This window comes from Crocodylus porosus, unplaced genomic scaffold (assembly GCF_001723895.1).
Source record: "Crocodylus porosus isolate Cpor-Errol unplaced genomic scaffold, CroPor_comp1, whole genome shotgun sequence".
Lineage (NCBI taxonomy): Eukaryota > Metazoa > Chordata > Crocodylia > Crocodylidae > Crocodylus > Crocodylus porosus.
Window position 1 is genome coordinate 7,164,059 of NW_017728931.1, and position 23,843 is coordinate 7,187,901.

Consider the following 23,843-nt stretch of genomic DNA (forward strand, 5'->3'; position numbering starts at 1 on the left):
GGAAGCAAGGGGGGGGTGGCTAGCAGGGCCCCCCACTTCCCCCAGTACTTACCAGTTGGAAGTGACTGGGACCAGGGACTGCACAAATCAAAGCTCTCTGAATCTTTGTCAAAGATTCAGAAAGCTTTGCATTGATTCAGACCTTTAAATTGGTCCCAATTTGATTTGGAGATTCGGCCGCTGAATTGGGCCAAATCTCCTCCGAATCAAATCACCACCTGAAGCTTTCCACAGCCCTACTAAGAACCCTCCTGTTTTGCTGGGGTTGACTGAGAATGGAGGGTGAAAGGCACTTCCCTGGATTATGCTTGTGTTTTTTTGTTTTTTTTTTTTTTACTGTACCACCAGGTTTTTTGTTAATAAAAAGCACTTGGAAAACTCTCCTTCCAAATGAGAGGAAGTGGCACTTCCTAATGGAATTAAAAGGACACAGGCTATTACTATTTCCCCATTATTAAGCTGTTTCTTGGCGGTCGGGCAAAGGTTCTCTTATACCTGAGAACATAGCCATGGTGGTATGGCTGTTGTGGGGCACCCGGTGGTGGCAGCACAGAGCCTCCCTTCCCCACCCTACTCTGCCTATCCTACTCCAGGTACTGCAGTCGCCCATTACTGCACCTACCCTGGAGGCTGGGCAGTGTACCCAGCCCCAGATACCAACCCTGCCCACTCCCTCCCTCCCCATGGCTGCTGCAATGTGCTCCCTTCCCAACCCTCCCAAACTTACTACTCCGCCTCTGCATAGGGCTACATTCCTGGCCACGTGCGTGTGCATGCCCCACTCCCCCAGCACCTTGCAGGCTGGAACTCTGCCAGCCTGCAAGCGGGAACCCACAGTTTTTCATGTTTTTCTCTTTTAAAACTATGACTTCTAAATTTCTACTCTGGACTGCACAAAATAGTGAGGGCAAGTTCTGAGAAAGTATCAAGCTCATTATTTTATCACTTCCTTGGTATTTCCTATTACATTATATTCCCAAGAGGGATCTGCAGATTGGGTGAGAAGGTTAAGCTCCACTTTGCCAGCCAGCTCTGAATACTCACCTGCTTCCCCTGAATGGCCATTGCTAAGCATCCCAGTACTGTCAGGACAACCATTATGTAGCTCATCTTCACACGTAACTTGCTCCTTGCAGCGTCAATCATCTCGTACCTCATGAGATAAAGAGAGAGCAAAAAAACAGAAAAGCAAATACTCACACCACTTCCCATCAAGGAAATAGCATTTACTGTAGGCTTTTCACCAACGATAATAAACATTTTACCAAGGTGGGACAGCACTATTCTCCAAGGAAATGTCTTGCTCAAGATCAGAAGTCCATAGCAAAGTTGGGAAAGGAAGCTAGTTCTCCTGATATTTGATCCTTTGTTCTAATAATCAGATGTCTTTACTTGAATCTAAGATGACCCTGAATTTAAGACAACCCCCCCAATAATTAGATGTTATACATGAAAAATTATAACAAATTTAAAGGGGGCAGGTGTTGTGGGGAGGTCAAGCAGTTTATCCCCTGCTTGTGCCTGCCCCCCTGCTGCCTGTCACACATCGTTTTCCCTAATGTAGACATGTCCTGAAAGTGTGCAGGATTAAACACACATACACCCCGCCCACACATCTGTAGTTACATCTGGCTTTCTAAAGAAGGGAGAATGGCTTAGTCTTCTAAACCAGGGGTTAGCAGTCTATGAGTCAGAAAAAGACTGGATCTGGTCTGTGTTTTATTAACCATTCCTGTAACTAGGAATAAACTGTGAAATGCAAACCTTTTGAGAGGAGAGAGGGAGGCAGGGGTTCACCACAGCATGCCATCACAAAAAAGATGATACCTCTTTTTAGTAAGATGGGCTGCTTTCAGCACTGGGCTTGAAAATGTTAATGGAAATTTATTATAAATAGAGATTCTGTATGATCCACCTCCAGTATGACCACCAGCAATTTATGTTGCTGGAAAATCTGAGTAGATAGCACTCTACAAATGACCTTTCCCACCATATGCGAGAACAGTGATGCTCAAGCTTTGGCTCTGCTTGGCCAGATACCTGGTGCCGGGCCAGTCCTTAGGCCAGATCAAGCCCCACATATCAGGATTGGGCCCCATGGGGCCTCAGTTGGCCCTCGCAGGCCAGGATTGGACCCTGGGGCCCTGCATTGCCTTCACACATCAGGATTGGGGCCTGACAGCCTGTACTGCCCCTGCCTGGACTGGTGAGCTACCACTCTGGCTCACAGGCCAAGGGTTGAGCACCCCTATGCTAGAATAATCTTTTAAGAGAACTCATTTGTTCTTGTGAGGAGCCAGCTCACCATGCCATGCAAGCTTTGTCTGCTTCCAGTCTTTTGCAGATTTTATTACATCTCAAGAAGCCCAACATCTGTAGTTACATCACTTGCTGCAGAACATTTACAATCTGGCTCTTTCTAAAGGGAGAATGGCTGAGTCATCTAAACCAGGGGTCAGCAATTTATGAGTTGCCAGAAAGACTGATCTGGCCTGTGTTTTATTAACCATGTGCCAATCCACTGCTGATACTCCAGCCATCCAATCTAGTTCATATTTTACTAAAAGTACACCAATCCCCTGCTGCTGCTCCAGCCCTCCAAGCTCTGTTCTGAGGACTGCTATCCTGCCCCCTCCTCCCCCATGCAGCTTCTGCTTACCATCTTCATAGCCAATTCAAGCTCACCCTCTCCACTGCTTTCAGCAGCACATTTTTAAGCAGCGGCTGCATTAGGCATGTGACAGTAGCTTTCCATACACAGCTGAGACAGCTGGGGCAGTAAGAGAATCAATGGCCTGAAGTACTGCCTAAGACCTGAACTAAGCATTCCTAATGCCCTCCGTGAAAGCCAAAAAGAACAATGAAAGGATATATCAAATATTTCAAAGTTCAAATATCAACAGGTCTCTGTCCTAAACTGAGCTAAATCTTAAGAGACTGAAATATAACTTTGACAGTACAATTTCAACAGCCCCCAAACAAAATCATAGGAAGTTGATACTAAGGATATCAAACACCAGATGCATCTCAATGGTATAAATTTTTCTCTGTAGTTGCAGAGAAAATTGGGGCTATCAAGAGTTAGTTTAACATTTCAATGAACTCTGGACCCAGGTTATTAGCCACAAGCTTCCATCAGTTCAATGCATGATTTTCTTTAAAATTCTGGCAGCAAATTGGTAGCGCATGAATATTCTAATTTAAATGTATTTGCAATAAGTGCAGGCATTTACAGAATTCTGAATTTCAAATCAAGTGATAAGTAGATTTGCTTTAAAAGTAAAGTTAAAAAAATCCATTTTTTTTAATCGCCTTTTATCTGCCATGCTTGCACCTTAGAAAAATTTTTAAAAAATGCAGGTCTCTGCATTGTGTATCAGGATGAATGGAATATATTATGGAAAGGGCCCCCAGATTTGCCTGCCTTAGGATCACAGGCAAGTAGGGCTGGAAGGGACTTCACGAGGTCATCTAGTCCAACTCCCCGTTCAAGGCAGGAGCATCCCCTGACTAAACCATTCCAAGGCAAATGTCTGTTCAACCTATTAAAAATTTGCAGGAACAGAGATTCCACAACTTATCTAGGTAGCCAATTCTAATGCTTGACCACTTTCATAGCCAGAAAGTTCCTTCTAATCTCCAACCTAAATTTCCTCAGCTGCAGCTAGAGGCCACGGCCCCTAATTCTCTCCCCTACAGCCACAGACAAAAGCCCATCTCTCTATCCTCTCTCTAACTGCCCTTCAGGTGTTTGAAAACTCATGAAATCCCCCCCCTCAGCCTTCCTTCCCCCAGACTCAATAACCCTACTTCTTTCAGCTTTCCCTCATAAGCCATACTTCCCGAGCTTCTAATCATTTGTGTTGCTCTCCACTGGTTTCTTTCCAATCTGGCTCTTTTGTGAAGTTTGAGGCCAAAAACTAGATACGGTATGCTAAGTGAGGTCTCCTTAGTACTGAATAGAGGGAAAGAACCACTTCCCAGAGCAATAAGGTATAATGTATTTGAGGAACATATATAAATATGTAAGAGATTATTATTTTAAAAACATACTGGGTGCATCTACATGTGCGTCTTAATTCGCAGTAGACTATTTTATTGCACACTGAAGTGTCACGTAAAAAAAATGACATTACGCTAATGAACAGTAAGAGTCTACTGTACATTGTCACTAAAAAAGTGTGCAAATGCACTACTGTGCATTAGTGCAGCCTAACATGCATTCTGTAGCTTACATTGGAGGTACTAAATTTAGCGTGCATTAAGAAAGGTGCAATAATGCATGTATAGACATGCCCACTATCACCATAATTTGTTTTATAAAAAAAGGCATACCTGAATATGTTAGTCTTTAAGGTGCTACCCTGCCCTGCCTGCCTTCAAGCTAACATAGCTAAAGACCTCTCTCTACAGATAGCTACAGAAGAGGGTTGTTTGTCAACTTTAAGACTAGGTTAGACAATCCATCTAACTAGGTGCTGGCTCCTACCCTGGGGGTCTTTAAGAGGAGGCTTGATGCCTACCTAGCTGGGATCATTTGAGCCCAGTTTTCTCTCCTGCCCAGGCTGGGGGGTCAGACTTGAAGATCTACAAGGTCCCTTCCAACCCTACTTCTATGATTCTATGATGATTCTGTGAATCACTTGTCTAAGATTATTTGGATGAGGATATTTTTGCTTTGAGTGTGGTGGGGTAGGGAGAGGTTACATATATTACTACATCTCTGCTGCCCCACCATAATCCTCTCCAACCTTTTTAAAGTAGTCAGTGGTCTCCAGCCTTTTTAAAGTAGATCACCTTTGACATTTAAAAGCAACCCAAGATCTATTGTGTGCTGCCACCCCACCCTCCCACCACCCAGCATGTAAGTCTGTGGAGAGGGAAGGGGGGTCAGATCAAGACAGAGGGAGAAAAAATTATTTGGAGGTATGCATCCCCAGCAGGTAAGTCCGACCCAGCCAGGGCCCCACTCAATTTATCCCTGCTCCTGCCTCTGCAGCACTGTCCCTCTCTGCCGGGGCCTCGATCTAGCCCCAGCCTCTTCCCTCCCCCACGAACTGACCTGCTGGGCCAGGGCCTGCGCGTGCTCCGAGATATACTGCAAGAGGCTCCGAGATCTACCGGTGGATCGAGATTCACTGGTTGGTGACTACTGCTATAACATGATTAACTTGCTATAACATGATAGTTCATCCATATTCCAAAATTAGTTGATTCAGGTTTTTTTTTTTAAATGATCTGACCCATACTTTTAGACTTCCGTTTGGAACAATCAATCCAATGGGCTAAATTAAAGAATTCCAGGCAACTGATATATAGTTCCTCCATCAGAGATCACAACAGCGTAAGATTCCAGGCATCCCATGCTCCAGACATCACAACTGCTAAAAACTAAGAAGTGTTTGATTCTGCACAATTTTCTTTCACCTACAGAAACCTACTTGCTCTAGGAAAGGAAGCTCTGGAGAAGGGCACAAGTACCTCAACAGTATGTAGACAATCTCTAGCTTATAACTTCAGGAACTTACGAGACAGTCTCTGGTACATCCTCTGCTTTTTTGAAATAGCCTGACCACAGGAAAATCCTCTTGTCCCAGTCTGTGGGCCTGTGTCCTGGAATTTTGAATGAAGGCTGACCTAAACCAAACGAGGACAAGAAAGACTATCATTATAGTTAAAGCAATACTGGTTAGGTTGAACACCACAGATCTCCTTGCCCATGGACCCTGATTTTGGCTTAACCTTTCGGCTTTCTGGCCTGGTTCTGGTTTGATCTCCTGGATCCCAGATCTGGCTTGACCCTCTGGATTTCTGACTCTGTTCCTCAGACAGATCTTCTGACTTCTGGCTTCCCTACGCTCTGACTCTGTGTGCTCCCCTTGGTTCTTAACTGCTTCTTTTGATGCTGGGTGCAGACCTGGCCACACATGGCCTGGTATGACATGTACTGACCAAGGATGAGAGACAGACAGTGAGACTATTTTTACCACAGTGATAATTTTAAGAGGTAGTTGGGAAGCCAGCGTGTAAATATTTGAGTAAAATCTTGGTCAAGGTCAATGCCCGTGCCTTTTTGAAAAGGATTCTGATTTTCATTTCCATTCATAAGATACATCATTAAATTTGGATTCAAATCCAGTATTTTATTGCAGACCTGGGGAAATTTTTCTTCTAATGATAACAAGAGAACTTTTAAGTCCTAGTTTTAGTTCTTATCCCAGTAATTATACATGCAGAATGCTTCCACAATATTCTAGAGTTGGCCACTTGTTCCAGTAAAGAGTATGTATATTTAGAAGTGGTATGATAGTCAAAACAGCACTGAGACTTTTTCAGCAAGAAGCAGTCCATGAAACTGCCTTTCCTATGCACTGCATGATCATTCTGACAGAAGGCAGGGTAGGTAGGTGGCACCTTAAAGAGAGGCATGAACTTTTGTAGGTAACAACTTCGTCAGATGCTATTCGTAGATCTATGGACAGCAAAATAGTTGTTAGAAATAGATGTCATTTAAAATGTGATCCTTGAGATGCAAGTTAGAAATTGTTGCACTGGAAGTGTGTAAAGCAGTTCACATGTTGGAGCAAGTGTTTCAGGCACTCTACAAACTCCTGGAGATATAGTTATCAGTGATTACATTTACATCACATTTTGAAAGCTCTTTTGCAGCCCTGGTAACTAATGACTTCTGTTAATATAAGCTAAATCTCTGGACAACAGTTTAACAGTCAGTCCTCACCTCACCAACCCCAGCTAGCTTCATACTTTCACTGGCCTTATGGAGCACACCCCACAATTTGGGAAACACTTCCCTGTCATGATGTACCTTATGCCTATTTTCCATAGCAGTAAATAATGACAGAAGGTGCAAGGCAATGGAGAATGAGGCCTGTGACTTTTTAGGAAATGGAAGCTTAGATTCTGGAGCATGATTCTGGGCAATGTGTGGTTTATGCAGCATTTCCTTTGGCCTCAGAAACACCAAATCTGCAAGGCATTAAGTAAGATTTGCTAGCTTTACATTTGTTCTCATTGATTCTGGTCGTTTCACAGCTGTTAGGGTTGGAAGGGACCTCAATAGATCATCAAGTCTGATCCCTTGCCATGGGCAGGAAAGTGTGCTGAGTTCAGATAACCCAAGCCAGGTGCTTGTTCAGCCTCCTCTTAAACATCCCCAAGGTAGGTGAAAGCAACCACCTCCCTTGGAAACCCGTTCCAGATTCTGGCAACCCTTACCATAAAGAAGTTCTTTGTGTATATGATTCCTTCTCCTCTTTAGTTTCAGCAGTGCCCACAAGAATATATGAAAGAGTCGTAAACAAGCTTTACAGATGGATTCTCCTTTGAAGAAGAAAAATGTGGGGAACTGTGGCTTTCCCCTTGCAGGCTGGCAGAGTTCCAGCCTGCAAGGAGCTGCTTGGGGCCCCACATGCCCCACCCCTTGGGAGGCAGCAGATAGGGAGTTAGGGGCACTGGGTTGGGACTGGCCACAAATGTGTCCTGGTACAAAAAAGGTTGAGAACCACTGATCTAGACATTGCTGCTTTCAAATCATGGTCAATGTGAAATATCCTTAGCACAGTCAAGGTCTCAGGTGCCAGCTGGAAGAGCCTCGAGGATGATCATGGAAATAAGAAGAAAGCAAAATACAGATTTCCCTTGCTTTATGTAGGTTTTGTATGGGTGAATTCGCTCTTATACAATGACCCTTTTTATACCAAAAATTCACTATATGTGAGGTAAGTTCACTCTTATGTGATCAGTGTAGCGCAAGTCCACAGTCAGCTGCTTTGTGCAGTGCATTGTGGGAGTGACACACACCAAAATATAGTCTCTCCTGTGCGGACGTGCTCCTTGCTTGTCATCTGCGACATGTTTCTGTAGTTGCCATCCCCATTATAGCTTCTAAACATCCCACTTGCTTATCTCCTAGCCCTCTCTCTGGTCCATCAATGGAGACTTCATCACTCTCTTCACACCAACTAATTGTCTTGTAAAAGTGATAGAAATGGGTCTGGGGGTCAGTACAGTTGAGATGTTGGAACATATTCCTATTTGTTACATAGTAAAGTGGGTTCTCTTTATGCAAATTTGAGTTATGCGCCATTTTCCAGGAACCCATGTACTGCATAAAGCAAAGGAAACCTGTATTTAAAGCTTGATGTTCTGTGAAGAGAAGAAACAAAAATACCTAGATAAGGCACTACTACAGACCTGATCTTCTGATGAACTAATTCCATCTTGCCCCAAACCCCTACCTTTCAAGTTTTGATTGATCCCCTCCTGGGATTTACTGCAGAATCCTCTCCTTATCCTCAGCTCCATCCCTTTAGTCAGCCTCAGACTCAGTGAAACCTTCTTCCGCAACATCGTCATCGGTCTGACTGCAAACCAGAAAAAACAGGCAGTAAAGGACTGAACAGAATCCAAAGAGCTCGTAGTGAAACGGAGAGTGAGAGGTAGACACGCAGGATACTGCATAAGAAACAGAGTAACTCTCCATGCTGGAAGCTAGGACAAAAAAGATGAGGTGAAGACATATTGCGATGGAACAGGATGCTGAGGGCGAAAACAACCGAGCTTGAAAGGAACAGAAAACCGAACATATTGGTACTTGTGCCTGAACTTGCCCTGCTCACACAGACATGGAGAGTGATGCAACTTCCTAAGGACAACAGGACATGTAGCAACTGCATTTCACTTCTACTTTCAGATGCCTCACGTTCAGTTTGGGCAGTGCCGCTTCCAGGACACGCACTAGGCTTTTATCTGACTTTCCACACCCCAAAGGTCAGCACAGACTTAAGGCAGAGGTAGACAGGCAAAGAAGAAGTACACAGTGACAAGCCAGCTGTCTTGCTAGGTAGGAAAAGAAAAGAAAAGAAAAAGGCATAGGTGGAAGTGAAATGAAGCCTGGTGGCAGCTCGTGCTACATGCAGGGAAATGCTGAGTTACGAGGTCTTTGCCAGGCACCCTAAAACCACTTGCTTCATGCCCCTCAACCGCAGACTGGGTTCGCAAAGAGAAAGTCTCTCGTTTTCTGTGAAAACTTCAGCCCTTTTACTTGGTGCGTAGGCCCTGCTTTCAATCCTTTTGAAAAGGAGAGGAAGGAAGGAGGCGCCCGAGCCCGACCGGCCGCGGGGCGGCTCCGTAGCTCGGTCTGCCAGGGGGGCGGATACTCACCGGGCAGCACCCCCATGGTGAGTCCGTACAGCTGCTCCTAGGCCCGGGCCGGGCTCCAATATCACTTACCCCTCCCTCCTGCGCGTGCGCAAGCCAAGCCGAGCCGAGCCGAGGGCGAATCAGGAGGCGCCAGGGCCAGGGGTGGGGCCTGCGCGTGCGCCGCGACTGCGCGACCCCTGGCTGCACGCGCCAGCCGGCTTGCCCCCTCCCCCCACCTCCTGATTGGCCCGAGGCTCCCGCCCTCCCCAACATGGCGGCGCCCGGTGAAGGTGCGGGCTGCGAGGACTTCGCTGAGTTCCAGGTGGGGGCGAGGGCAGCCCGGGGGGGGACCTACAGCGGCGGAGACGGGTGCGCGCGGGCCCTGGCCGCGGCCGGCCTCGTGCCGCCCCGGGCTCTCGCTTCTGCCCGCGCCGGCCCATGCCGGGGACGGATGGGCAGGCGTCCTGCTGCCCAGTGCTGCGGTGCCCGGGCCCTGCGCACGTATTGGAGTCCGGCGCAGGTAGAAGAGCGGAGGCCCCTACAGCCCGCTGTACGCACGGACGTGTGGGGTCCTGCGCGGGACGGCCCTGCCCTGCTCGTCTCCCGGCGGACCCGGCCGGGCTGGCGGTGGGGGCACATGCCCGCCTCGGTCTCTCCTCCCCCAGCTGGCAGGGGCGGGCGCAGGTTGTGGCCGCCTTTGCGCCGGGCCCGCGCCAGCCCCGTACCCCCGGCCCGGCCTGCTGTGGGAGGCATAGCTCGCGGCCCCCACTCTTGCCGGGCTGACAGCAGGGGTGGGGCTGGGCAGGGCTCCTGGGGCAAAATCAGCAGGACAGAGAGAGCCCATAGTGAGCAGCCCACATCACTTCCGTGCACAAATTTGGGAGGGCACATGCCCCCTCCCCACCCCTCTGCTAAGGGGGTGCATATAGAGATTGGGCGCTGCACCCCCCCGCGCACCTAGACGAGTAGCCTGTGGCCCCAGCCTGGATCCCATGCTGCACCCCCAGTCCCTGCCCCACTCCCTCCCTGCACACGTGCACATGGGCCCCTGCATCCTGCTTCCCGCAGCTCCAAGCAGTCCCTTGTAGGCTACAATGCATCCTGCCTGCAAGGGGAAAACCACCATTTCCTCAGGGAAACCAGGCTCTCTAGCCCTGGGCCCCACTGGTTCATGCATTAATTTGCCTATGACCAGCGCGGAAACAGCTCCATATTTGATGCTGCTCCCCAGCACCAGCCACTCTCTCAGAGTAGGTCTAAGCTGTTCTGAAAAGGGCTGAGGTGGAGGTGCTTCCCATGGGCCTTCCCCACAGGCGTGGCCTCTTCATGTTTTGCTGCTTGAACAGGGCTGTACTCTCAAAACTCTGCCTGTGTTTTCTGGGAATGAAGGGCCAGCACTGCCATTCCCAGCCAGGAGACCCAGTGTGTTTGTCCTGTAGCCTTGCATGCTGGCCTGTTTGGTCATGGTTACAAGTCTGGTTTATTTAAATAGCTGCTTCCTTCCTCATCTTCTTTCCAGCAGGTGCCCCTCTGGTATCACAGGTGAAAGGCAGCTCCATTCAAATATTAGTGCCACATCTTGTTCTCACACTCTTCCATATCCAGTTTCTTGTGCTTCTTGACTAATTCATATCAAATGCAAAACATGAAACAACTGTGCACTGCTGTAACCAGGGACTGACTTACATCGTATCCCTTGAATCTGCAGTTTTTCCAAGATATTGCAGAATTCAGTACATTTTGCTGTGAGATTTGCCAGCTTGTTGCAGGGTATATATATATTTTTCTTCTTTATCGTAGTAGTTTATAAGAACCTCGGTCCTTCCATTGTGGACCTTTATTTCACTAGGTGTTGTACAAAAGATGGTCCCACCCCTATGATGTTTTTTTCCTGTGACTTGTCTGTGATTGTGCTGTCCAGCTTTTCCTGCTGTGGGAGCTTAGTTAGATGCTTCCTGCTGCAGGTGCTTAGGAAGACACAGCAGGAGTGGATCGAGAGGCTGTGCTGTGCAGTGGCACAGCTGTCCTTCCTTTGGAAAGGAATGGGCCACAGTGCAAGGAGCCCCTGGGGACTTTTAAAAAAAGTCCTCAAATAAGAATTCTGTGTCCCCCCCCACCCCTTCTCCTGCATTCTCAAAGGCATATGCCCTCACCCTCCTCCCCAGCATGCTGCTACTGCTTTTCTTGGTGTCTATGAGCAGGAAAAGCTCCAAAGCCACTCGGAACTGCATGCAGACTGGACTTAGCTGGGAATAGCCACAGTGGTGGCAGCAGTGATATCAGGGCTGGGTTGCCCCACTCTGCTTGGTCCCTCCAGGAGTGGGAGGGACCCAGCCCATTGCCACTGCTGCTGTTCCCAGCTGAGCCCAGCTTCTGTAGCCTGGTTGAAGCAGTCAGGAGCAGCTTTGAAGCTTTCCCTTCCCCCAGGACGATGTGCCTTTGAGACTGGATGAGAGTCCAACTTGTAGAAAGTGAACCAGAAATGCTGGCTTGATTTGCCCTCTTCCAAGGGCAGCACAGCAATGGATACAGGGGAGGTAAGGAGGTACTCGAGCAAGCTACAAGCTCCTCACTGGTGGCCATGGTGAACAGTCCTGGGACTGAAGTCTGGAAAATCCTTAGACTTGAAGAAGAGGAGAGTGGAGACAGGCTGCCTGGACCAGACAGTGGAATATTTTCCTTGGCAAATTTTAGATCCCTGAGTATCTCTGTAACCCACATGTTAAAAAAACAAACAAACAAAGAAGTTAAAGATTGTATTCAAAGTTGTCACTTCGTGTACATAGAGGTTGGAGATTTGTTTTAGCTACATTCTCTTGCCAGCCTAGTTCATCTTCCTACCAAAATGTGCTTTGTTGTATAGTTTTTCTCTGACTTCCCATTTTTACAAGTGTAAGCAAAGATTTCTTTTTAAGTACAGGAGTTGCTCAGGGTGATGAGGACAATTGATGACAGGATAGTCCATGAATTAAATACTACACTTCCAACAGCTTCCTTTGCAGGGAAAATCAATGCCAAGCAAACCTGTCAAGAGCTCTACAAATCTGTAAGTATATCTGCTTCTTTCTGTCCCAATCCCTGATGCTTTATTAAATCTAAGTGCTTTATTAAATTAAGTCTAGTGAAGCAGAGCACCACATCCTTGTTTCTCAGAGAATTATTGGCCTGACATGTAGCACGCTATGCATTCCTAAGTGACCTACTTGATCTTTTATAGGCCCATGCATGTAACAGTTACTTAACAGCAGATACACCATGCACATGTTTCTTTTGCTTTATAGTAATGTTCCTTCAGGATATAGTTCTGACTTTCGTGTGGTGGTAGATAGTCCGTTCATTGTCTCCATATAAATAGTGGTGCTGGCATATTCCTGTGTTACTTTCCTGTAAATATTTGATTCCCATCTGCTGTCACTTTTTAAATTCAGATACTTGCTGCCTTGAGCATCAAAGGGAATCAAACTATAATGGCAAATAGCACCTCTGACTCAGTGAAGTAGCAGAGTGAGGTGTGGATAAGAATCAGGTACAAAGTACATAAACAAACAAAGCAGGAGGGTTCATCAATGGGAAGCGCCCCTAGGAGAGTTGTAACCTCAAAATTGGGTTTGGGTGGTCATAGTACAACCCTCCTGTCTGTTGCCCCACCTACTTTATTGTCAGAGAAAATCTGTCTAAATGACTTGTACCCCACGGCAAAATTCAATCGTTGCTGGATGAGAGGGGAGAGTTTGCATGAGACATACTCTATTTACAGAAAGCAAGAGAATACAATTGTAATAGCTTTGTCTGTCCCTGCTGGTATTGTGGTTTTATAGCACCCGCTTATAAAGTTTCTTCATAGCATGTAGTATGAGGCTGGCAGTGGTAAAGAAGCATGGTAAAGAAGCCAATATAGTTGTATTACTGGAATTCATTTCCTTACCGGCTTTAGAATGGGAAGTAAGACCTGCCCCCAAAGGCAGTTGTCAGTTTATAAGGAACAGGATCTGCTTTTGGGAGAGGGAAGGGGTATTCTTCTTCCCTATAATGTGTGGAAATGAGCTGTTCCACAGGCAGGAGAAGAGAAGCATTTGTGGCAAAACTGATACCATCAGGGCAATCTTAGTTCATTGTCAAGGTACAGCTATTTAGGCATCATCTTTTTTTTTTTATTTTGTTTTTGTTATTTGAGGGTCTTTCTGTTTCTTCTCTTGGGACATTTAACTTGTTGCTTTCATTCCCCCCATACTCACCAACTAGCTGATGGAGGCTCATACCAGCAGGGAGAGGATGATCAAAACTTGCATTGCTCAGACTTCCAATGTAGTAAAAGCTCTCCAAGAAGAGAGAGAGAAGGCTGAGAATGATATAGCGTTGTTAAAGCAACTGAGAAAAGAGCAGACAAAGGTAAGCGGTAACATTTTAAGTCACAAAGGAAGTGTGTGTGGGTGGGTGGGATGAGGTGGATGTGGGGCATTGTCTCTAAAAGATTGTTGGTCTGTATTGAAGTCTAGCTGTGATGAATTTGATCTAAGAAGTCTGAAGATTTGTGAATTTGTTTGGAGCAAGGATCAACTTCTTCAGGCAACAAGATAGTACTGCCTACATTCTCTGAATGGCCTGGTTCCACCCCTGGTTGTCCTGATATACACAAAGATAGATGCGCACAGTGTACCCACCTAATAATTAATCTAGTCAAAACCTGCTAGCACAAGATAAGCTAAAAATGAAGGCTATTTCATATTCATATTTTGTGTTCACTTTCAAATGCCTTCCAGTGTGTTACATCTTTTCAGAACTTGAGAAAATTAATGCATCCAAGAATTTGAAAATATATTCAATAAAACACAAACATTAGAAAACTAGGAAGTTTCACTGTTTGAGTACTGCCTTTTGTACCACACCTTGGTGCAGCCTTAAATCAGGCCTCTTGTATCATTGCTGTAATTCATGCTGTGGGTAGATGGGGCATTGCCACCCCATCGCTCAATCTGTTAATTGGTACTTGTACTCAGTTTATCTGTAGGATCAGCCTATAATCACATCCCTGGCCATTTTGATTTGCAGTATTTTTGTGTATGTAATATAAATGCCAAGTAGAGAAATATTTTCCAGACTTCACTAAGCAAGCTTGAGTCTGAATGAAATTGTCATAGCTCACAAATCTCCAGAAAAGATGATTTGAATTTGTGTTTTCAAAACTTCAGGACCAGTTCCTGTTCTCCAAGGTATGGTTTGTGTGGGTTACGCAACCTATGTTATTTAAAAGAAAAAAAAAGATGGCCACAAACTTCTGGAAGATAGATTCAGGTTCAACATTAGGAAAAACTTCTTCACAATCAGGGTGTCCAGACTGTGGAATAAGCTCCCTCCAAAAGTGGTGCAATAGCCTACCTGGAAATCTTCAAGAGGAGATTGACCCCAGTTACCTTTCCTGCTTCGTACAGGGGGCTGGACCTGATGATTTTCCAAGGACCCTTCCGGCCTTACAATTTATGAATCTATGACGTCAGTAACTTAGAGCAAGTGTCCTTACCTCTAAGGCCTCACCAAAAAATCTTTTCTAGAGCCTGCTAAATCAGCCAGGAATAGTGTGATAACTGTTGAGTTTCAAAACTGGTTCCTAGTATCGCTGGACAGCCAAGCTAATGGATAGTCCAGTGGTAAATTTTTGAGGTTCACAGTAATAGCGTTTTCTAGTGTGGGGGATGGGGCAGCAGTTATGAAAACTATTCAAACCAGATCACATTTTTACACGTTTTTTTAATCTTTGAAACCATGAGCCAAATGACTAAATATTTGTTGGACATAAATGTAGCAAATATTCAAGCCAATCTGGACTTTAGTTTTACCTCTATAGAGAGATTTTTTTTTTCTTGCTCAGTGTATGACTTTACATTTAACCACACTGAAAATGTGTGCTGTTTGATTACAGTCAGCTACCAGGCAATCCAGATCACTCCATGTCTTATTGTCTTCATTATTTACCAGTTCTCCCAGTTTACATTATCTGCAGATGGTATCTGAAATTACTTTGTGGTTTTCAACCTATAGTCTGTGAACCTTTTGGGTCTACAGACTATGTCTAAGATAACTATGATATATCTAAAGTATGTGAATATCTACACTTATAATTCAAACAGGTCTGTACCTTCGTTCAAAATTTGCAAAGGGGGCCATGCCTCCATTCAAATGTTTTTAGGGGTTTGCAAATGAAAAAAGATTGAAAATCACTGTTTTAAGTCATTTTAAAAAATAAATGACATAGGGCCAAGAACATATCCTTGTAGGGATGCCTCTAGAAATGCATCCATTCAGTTATTTTTCCACTTGCAATTATGCTTTGAAGTCCATTCTTAAGCCATTTAGTGTGTTGTTACTTTTTGTATTCTAGTATCTTAATCAAATTGTCATGTGGTATGAATTCGTATACCTTCAAGGTCTATACTTATCCACATCATCATTACTATCTTTATTGACTGAACTTGTAATCTTATTTAAGAAAAAACAAATTAGTTAGAAAAGATGTAGTTTCCATAAACCCATGGTGACTAGCATTACTCTGATGTTTTATATTATGTTGCAGCAGTAATGACAGTCCTCGTCTCCCTACTTAACCCTGTGGTGTCTTTGTAGTTCTGCATCTTGGTTGATTGTGCATTTTTAGAAATAGGTTAGACAAATACTTGTATTAGATGATTTGGATAGGGATGACTGTCTTGAGCAAGGGGTTGGCCCACTTGACCTCTGAAGGACCTTTCCAGCAATATTTTTGTTTCTACCTTCAATTCCATCTCCCTTCTGCATCAAATCTTGTATTCACTTATTTTGCTTAGAATCAATGCTTAGAATCAGTGTCAGGTTAAGACCTAGCATTCCCCACATCATTCCATTTGCTTTAATAGTTGGTGCAGCAGTACTTTCTTCCAGCTCTGTGCAACTTCAGTGCTCCAGAGAGTTCATTTCCCATCATCTGAATAACTTGCATCCGAAGTGTTTATGTCTGAAAATGTCTAACTTTAGTGTAGCTGCTATTTAACATACCCCCTTGCTGGGAGAGATTGGAGAGTCTGATTACTTCATCTTTTGCTTCTTCCAATTTTGGATTTATTGAATTTAGCGCTGGAATCACAGGTCTTATCAATCCATCATGATCTGCTTACTGAAATCGAAGGGAAGTTTTCTGTCCACATCTAAAGTCACTGAGCCTATCAGCATACTTGTTCTCTTACTAAAGTAACTTGAACAGCAGTATTCTCTGACAGTACCATAAATCTTTCTCAGGTGGGACATCTTTAGGAAATGGTAAATATTTTCTGTTTGGATATTTTGTAAAGGCTGTGATCCTTATCAACCTGTCAGGTTCTTAAAGATGGATTATAATTTAAAACAGTCTGGAGTCTTTGAGTAATGTCACCTAGCGGTCATGTCAGCACTTCAAAAATATCCATTTCTGTTTATTCAGACTTTGAGGTTTTTGAAGGGATTACTTTGTCTGTTTTTGCCATTTGTGGAACAAACAGTTTGACCTTAGAGCTTAAAGTAGTCATTGATCCTTTAGCACAAAGGTCATATTCTTTCTTCTTAAAGGTGCTGGCTAAGATTTGCTTTTAAGAAATGAGAGCCTTAGAGAGGGATTTTACAAATGGCAATTCAGTCCTAAATTTCTCTCTGATTGACTTGCAAACTGTATTTTTAATTTTACCTCAGTTTGTACAAATGTTTTGATTGCACGTTACCAGTTTTGTAGGACTCCCTTTGTTATTCAGTGTGCTGCCTGAAAGACAGAGTTTTTTTCCAATTAAAAGCTTTCCTAGGTTCCATTCCAGTGTTTTAGTCTTGGCTGTGCTGCAGACTTCCTGTATGACTTTAATAATGCATATGGACAAGGGACCAAAACTAAGGTTGCACAGCTAACCTTTATTTTGTAATAAATAATTTAAGTGCTTGACACTTCAGCCTTAACTTGTTTCTTGAACCTACCTGCTATAGGGGCCTGTTTATTACTTATTAATTTGCACAAACAGTACTCATTGGAGAAAGATGTTCCTTCTCATTAACTGTTTCTACCAGGCAGTTGCCTTCATGAATCTATATTCTTTACTCTCCTTATTGCAGGCATACCTGATTGGGGTGCTGGAATGGCAACAGGAGAGCAAGGGCCTTCAAACTTGTGGAGTGCAGCAGAGGCAGAATGCAATTGCAAGAGAGGTGTCGCTGTCAAAAGTTAGCTTAACCTCCCTTGGCCCTGCAACTGCTTCAGTTTTATATTGAGTGAGAATTCAAAACCCTGAATTTGGTGGCAACTGCAAGGATAGGGAGGGATTAACCTGGCTCTGGACAGTGACTCCTAACACCACCTCCTGCATCAGTGTTCTTCTTCCTCACATATGCTCCTTCTACTCTGTGTTGTGAAGGCTCAAGCCCCCCTGTTCCATTCTGGCACCTCCCTTTACTGAAAGCCTGGGACTTGTGTGCCACTCACAGCAGCTGCCTGTGCCGTTTCTGGCATGTGTGTCACAGGTTGGCCACGTCTATCTTATTAACACGGGGGCGGGCAGTTTTTTTTGGGCAGAGAGCCACTTACTGAGTTTTGGTAAGCCATTGAGGGCTGCATGATAGGCAGCCAGGGGCAGATAAATATTAATTTTCTAAATTTTGTAGGGGCCCCATGGGCTGGATAGAATGGCCTGGTGGGCTGCATCTGGCCCCCGGGCCACATTTTGCACAACCCTGTATTAGCATCTTCAGTCTTTGATAGATCCTTGGTTGAGTGGCAGAAAGTGTAAAACTCATTTACTGTAGGCTTGAGCCTGTACCATGAAGCAGGATGCTTGCCTATGTTTGATGGGCACATTGAGCAAGGATGTTTTCATGGCATATGAATAGATTGGAGGGCTGGTCATTCTGGTTATTGTATTGTCTGACTAATGAGTGTGTTTTGTCTTCTTTCTCATTTTCTGCAGTTGAAATTGATGCAGTCAGAGTTGAATGTTGAAGAAGTGGTAAATGACAGAAGCTGGAAGGTACTGGGCAATTATTATATTAAACATAAGTCATATTACTTGTGACTTCTATCTGTGTGTTCAGAATGATGTGTGATCATGATGCATGAAAGGGTAATGGGGCAGGTGTCTAGTGAGGTGGATGAACTGGCAGGCAGGTAGTTCTATGGATTCATCACTAAAGTCATGGCTCTACCTCCTTTTGTGGCCTTCCCTGACAGAATTGGGAAGGTAACATCCTTCCTTTCTCCCCCTTCTTCCCCACATCCTCAAAGGTGTGTGTGTTTGGGAGGGGGCACAGGGAAAAGTACATTACCATTCCTGTTACCAGGAATCTCATCTTCATCATCAGGAATCCTGGTTTTCCCTGATGAAAAATTGCAAATTCTCTAATTTAAAAATCCCCAAATTCGTGATTAAATGAAAAGACTTAGTACACTTAGTGCATACACACGCACCCACCCACCCCCTGATTTCTGTTCTGCGCTGGTATAGGTTACTGGTGCTTGAGTCAACTTAGTGGCCAGCTAAGTTGATCACGAGCGGGAGCCAGGCTTTTATCGGTCCGTTTTGTCAGGTGAACCAGTGCTCCATGATGTTATGCAGAACAAGACCCAAAATTGACATGTCTAGTCCCACTTTTTATAGTTTTGTCAGTTCATTCAGTCCTCTGGGCTTTTGCTGTGTTACCACTGTGTTTCTCCGTGAAGGTGGATTCTGGGGCGAATCTTCTTGTTTTGGTCTCTTACCTGTCTGCACTCTTCAGCCAGTTACTAACTGGTGTTTTCCTTTTCCAGAGCCACACTCTCAGCCATTTCCTCGCACATACAGCATAAAAGGAGTGAAAGGTTGAGCACTTATGTCAAGCTACAGAGCAATACAAAATGGAGTTTCTTAAGGCAATGCAAAACTCAAGAACACCTTCACGCCCCCCCCTAGATAATACACAAGATTAAGGCAATAGACAAAAGTCTATCTCCATGTTATTTACCTAACCTAAAGCTGGCATTTATGCCATTTGCATAACAACAGGCAACAGCAGAGCCACACGGCTGCTTGCCTCCGTCAGCTCCATGCTGCCCTGGTGATGCATCCCATGTGCATGTGGCAGAAGTGAGGGGTGCAACTCTATGCTGCCGCCCCTGCTGCTGTTGCATATGTAGGGGATGCTTTGCCTGGGCAACATGGTGCTTGCAGCTGCAAGGAGATCTCCATGTAGCCTCTCTGTTGCCTGCAGTGCTAGGTTGCACCCACAGGGCTGTGGAGGCCCTGGGGGAGGGCAGTAGGGCAGGATCCCAAGCCTGCAGCAGGCAGCCCACCCCATCCCTGCCTCATGCATAGAACTGGGGGGCATGGGTCACCCCTGGGCTCTGGGAGTGCACAGGGCAGTGAGGAGCTGGCCCCACCCCCACATCTCCCAGGTGAGCCACCCATGGCCCCATCCAGCTCCCTGCTGGGGCTCTGCAGCCATGCATTGCAGCCCAGGCCCCAAGCCTGGCTGGCTAGCAGCTGGAGCTCCAGCACTGCCCAACTCCATCCCTCCTGATGGGGGCCTAAATTCCCCCCCTGCCCCATTGCACCTGCTCTCCCTACTTACCTACAGGAACTGTTCTCCATGCTGCCTGGTGGCCATGTGCATGTACATGCACATGATGCCCCCTGCCTAACTGCCCTTTTTCTGCTCCCCCAACCTCTTGTACGCTGGAACTCTGCCAGCTGGCACAGAGCTCTTTGCAAAACTGCAAAATCTGTGGGTTTCTTCCCTAAAATGAGAAATCTGCATTTTTGTCTGGTTAAAGGGGAAATCTGTGTTTTACTCTGTTTTTCTGTGGGAACCAGAAAACTCAGATCCCTAACTATAAGGAAATGGGGAACTAGCATCTGAGAATGCTTGTGTTTGATTGAACAATACTAAGATGTTTTTCTTTAATATCAGTTTTTGTTTCTTATAGCAGTAAAGTATGTTTTATTTCTTGTTTTGTCACCAGTTTAGTGTGCAGTTTTGTACTCCTAACTTCAAACCTACTCTGTTTGCCAATGAGTTAAAAGCATTGTTGCTGATATTTGTAACAATACTGAAATCTATGTGCAGTAGAGCAGGGGGCATCAAACATATGGCTTGCAGGCAAAATCAGGGCCATGGAGCCATATCATCCAGCTCCCAGTGCTGTCTGTGGTTATCAGAGTGACCCACAAAAAGCATGCAAGGTGTGCCAGGTTGCCCTGTGCACTTTGTGGGGCACCCATTTCAGCTCACATCTTGGAGCAGTAGAAGAACAGCTGCTTTTAGCAGCACAGCATCAGAGTAACTGCATGCCACTCTGAACTGTGCTGCATGGCCCCATGGTGTCTGGAGCAGGACCACACTGCTTGCAGTACCCACTCCAGCTCAGGGTGGATTGATTTAAATCAAGTCAATTTAAATCATAATTTACATTAGGAAGCCAAGAGTGCAATTTAAATAATTGTTTTTTATCAACTCTCCCACTGTATATTTTTGTTTGTTTTTTAAAGAAAGGGGAATTTTCATTGGTTGATACAACAATTAAAGCAAGTTGATTTACAACTAAATAGAGTTTTTGCAGTAGATTTGGTGTATATGTTTCCACTGCTTCTTATTCTGCTCCCTTTCTCTTCTCCACACAATAAATTAACAATAGGGTGGTGAAGTACTGGAACGATTACCTAGAGAAGTGGCGAAACCTCCATTCTTGGAGGTTTTTAAGGCCTGGCTTGACAAAGCCCTGGCTGGAATGATCTAGTTAGGATGGCCTTGCTTTGAGCAGGGGTTTAGCATAGATGACCTCCTAAGATCCCTTCCAACACTAATTTTCTATAATTCTATAACCAAACTCCTTCTCCTACATGTATGTATTAATGTGCAGCAATAAACTCTGACACACATCATGCCAGAGCCAATTGTTCCTGGGCACTGTGTTTACCCATGTACCTGGGACTCTAGCCTGTTGAGCCAGGCTGGTGCAGCAGTGGCTGGCAGGTAGCCTGGAGGGTTAGCTTGCCAGCCCATAGCTGTTCCGCCCTAGCTCAGTGCTGTGGTTGGGGCACGAGGATGCTCCAATGTGGAGCTAACTGGCAGGCAGCCCCTGCACTGAAGCACAGTTGTGAATCAGTCACCTGGGCAGTGTCTACACATGAGCTGCTGCATGCAAAAAAGATCCGCAGTAGGACAGTACTTATATTTACAAGTACCGACCTTCTGTGGAGTTTATTAGTTTTCTGTAGCCTAATAGGGCCTCATGTGTAGATGCCAAGATGTTTACTGCAGAGCTAATTAGTCAGCTCTGCAGTAAACCTCCTGTGACAGCCCACTGCACCATTCACTTACCTCCCCCCAAAACTCTAGCTCTTTACCAGTCCATGATTTTTGCTGTTGTAACCCCCCTAGGCTTGTGTGTGGTGGTATTTTGGTTTAGAGACATGGATAGAGCACTTGAGAAGTTAGTATTTACAGCTCTGTACATATGCAGAGGAACCAAGAAAGGCCATTTAACTGAAGTACCCAGAACTATTCAGTAGCAGTGGTTGGTAGTTACTGAGCAGATGCTTGTGTTTTCATGAGCTGGAGAATAAGCCGCTATTAAGCATGCAGAGTCCTGTGTATTCATAATTTCAGATGATCAGAGCTCAAATAGAGCCAATAAAACAGAAGTTTTGATGCCATCCAGGTGGGCTCTGTGGATTATCTTGATCAAGGAGGACACATGATGGTGTCTGCTGGAGTCAGAGGCCAGGTCTCAACAACTGTGATGACTTTGCTGCTCCTTTGCATCCAGTAGTTTAGACCCTACAGCCCTTGGAGGGTCAGACCCCCTAATACATAAAATGTGCCATATTTTTAAAGCTTGACCTGAGAAGTTAGATGTTTTCCCCTCATTCTTGTATAGAATAAAATTAGACTTTAACTCAAGAATTTTTAGCATAGAGGCTTATGGACTCAGTGTGTTATTTTATTTGAATTACTTTGATAGATTGTCTTTTATTAGTAGATGTTTTGGATGGGGAATCCAGGAAAAAGATGACAAAGTTGAGATGGAAATACAAAAGCGCCCGAGCGAGGAACTAACAATTGAGGGATGGGGGAGAGGAGGGGAATGCGACTAAGTTACATACCATACAATGTTAGCCAACTAAGCCCGGGGGTGGGGGGATGTGGAAAGGGAGAAGGGGAGGGGGGGGTCGCGACGCTGAGAGGGAAAGGAGATAGATACACACGTACCCGTTACAGTGGTCCGCGATGTTTAAGGAAGTGGCTCGGAGTGAGCGTCTCAGTCCATAGAGTCTGATCGCGGGGGTCCTCTTCAATTGGGGCAGGGTCGTCCGTGGCGGCAAAGTCCTCTCGACGCGAAGCGAAGCGGTGGGGGGGTGGTTCAGGTGGCGGTGTCCTCCGGGTCCGGTCCAGCGGTGGCTGGTCTGGAGCGGTCGATGTACTGGCAGTGGCCCGTGATGTGCTCCATGTAGATGTCGCGGGACCAGCTACATTTATACCTTACCTTATGCTATATTGAATTCACATTTCATTAAGCTGGTTTATTTTTAAAGAGGAAAACTTTAAAAAAATCCAATTTAAAAGTAAGAAAAATCCATGTTTTTTTAAAGGATGATTAAAAAAAAAAGACCCAGCTCTGCTCCAGATCCAGAATGCAGGGTAGTCTGACCTGCAAACTCTCTCTGTGCCACTAATCCTGCAGTTAGAGGGTTAGCCCAGTTATGCTAGGGGCTGTACCAAGGTGATGGATTCTTCCACGTATTAGGTCGCATCTGTTTATCATTTTGCAGTTAATATTCCTGTTTTGAAACCTTTTCCTTTTTCTCCCCTGTTGGAGGGCAAAAGAAAAATGAGAAATTTTCTCTATTTTTGGCTATAGGGCAAAACCAGAAACTGACTCTGTTGAATGCTAACAAGGCAGAATCAGACTAACCAAGCAGAACTGGTTTTAACAATAGTCATAATAATGATAACCATTGTCAGAAAAGTAAGCTTGCTTGCTTGTTCCAAAGAAAAGCTACTTTTTGTACTTATTATCTTTACTTTCATAGATTCATAGATTGTTAGGGCCACATCGAGCTCCTGATGCACTCCTCTGATATAGCGGTAACCTGCTATCATGTCCCCTCACAACCTTTTCTTCTTTAGGCTAAAGAGGCCCAGGTCCCTCAGCCTGTCCTCATATGGCTTGCCTTGCAAGTCCCTGATCATACGGGTGGCTCCTTTCTGGACCCTCTCAAGTTTTTCCACATCCTTATTGAAGTGCAGCACCCAGAACTGGATGCAGTACTCCAACTGCGGTCTCACCAGTGCTCAGTTCAGCAGGAGTATCACTTCCTTAGTTTTACACGAGATGCATCGGGTGATGCATGCCAGCTTGTTGTTTGCTCTGCTGGCCACTGCATCACATTGACAGCTTGTCACAGGGGCACTCGGGTGCCCCGTTCCTAGGAAGAAATTAGGGCAGCCCAGGTGTCAGTTGCTGGGGCAACCGCAGCAGGTCACCTGACCAGAAGGGGTCAGGGCCTGGCATTTATAAGCAACCCAGGCTGAAGCCTAGCTGGCAGTTCCCTTCTGGCAGCCGGAGAAGCAAGAGCTCTGCAGTGGAGTCAGGCTGAGTCAAGCAGACCGACAGAACGAGTAGCGGCATCACGTTGCAGGGTAGAGAGAACCCTCCCTGGGAGGCT

At 45.3% G+C, this 23,843-nt stretch overlaps 2 protein-coding genes and 1 long non-coding RNA gene across 4 annotated transcripts in view; 2 read left to right on the top strand and 1 right to left on the bottom strand.

Moving 5' to 3' along the window:
- Positions 1-9,259, bottom strand: part of FAM162A (family with sequence similarity 162 member A) — a 13,169-nt gene extending 3,910 nt beyond the window's left edge. Inside the window, exons 1-4 of the mRNA XM_019544127.1 lie at positions 9,184-9,259; positions 8,259-8,384; positions 5,529-5,637; positions 1,045-1,153 (exon numbers count right to left, since the gene is read on the bottom strand). Of these exons, the coding sequence (XP_019399672.1) occupies positions 1,045-1,153; positions 5,529-5,637; positions 8,259-8,384; positions 9,184-9,199 (360 nt within the window). The 5' untranslated portion in view covers positions 9,200-9,259. The remainder of the gene's footprint in view (positions 1-1,044; positions 1,154-5,528; positions 5,638-8,258; positions 8,385-9,183) is intronic.
- A 133-nt stretch (positions 9,260-9,392) lies between these two features.
- CCDC58 (coiled-coil domain containing 58) overlaps positions 9,393-23,843 on the top strand; it is a 19,834-nt gene continuing 5,383 nt past the window's right edge. The window contains exons 1-5 of one of the 2 annotated variants that reach the window (XM_019544126.1): positions 9,393-9,484; positions 12,083-12,208; positions 13,405-13,551; positions 18,111-18,170; positions 23,036-23,123. In XM_019544126.1, coding sequence (XP_019399671.1) covers positions 9,434-9,484; positions 12,083-12,208; positions 13,405-13,551; positions 18,111-18,170; positions 23,036-23,053 — 402 coding nt within the window. In that variant the 5' untranslated portion in view covers positions 9,393-9,433 and the 3' untranslated portion in view covers positions 23,054-23,123. Of the gene's footprint in view, positions 9,485-12,082; positions 12,209-13,404; positions 13,552-18,110; positions 18,174-23,035; positions 23,124-23,843 lie in introns of those variants that run through there. The other variant, XM_019544125.1, reaches the window with a different exon arrangement.
- Positions 21,462-22,719, top strand: LOC109316221. The gene is made up of 2 exons (XR_002102763.1): positions 21,462-22,152; positions 22,644-22,719. It is a non-coding gene; the product is annotated as an uncharacterized LOC109316221 (long non-coding RNA).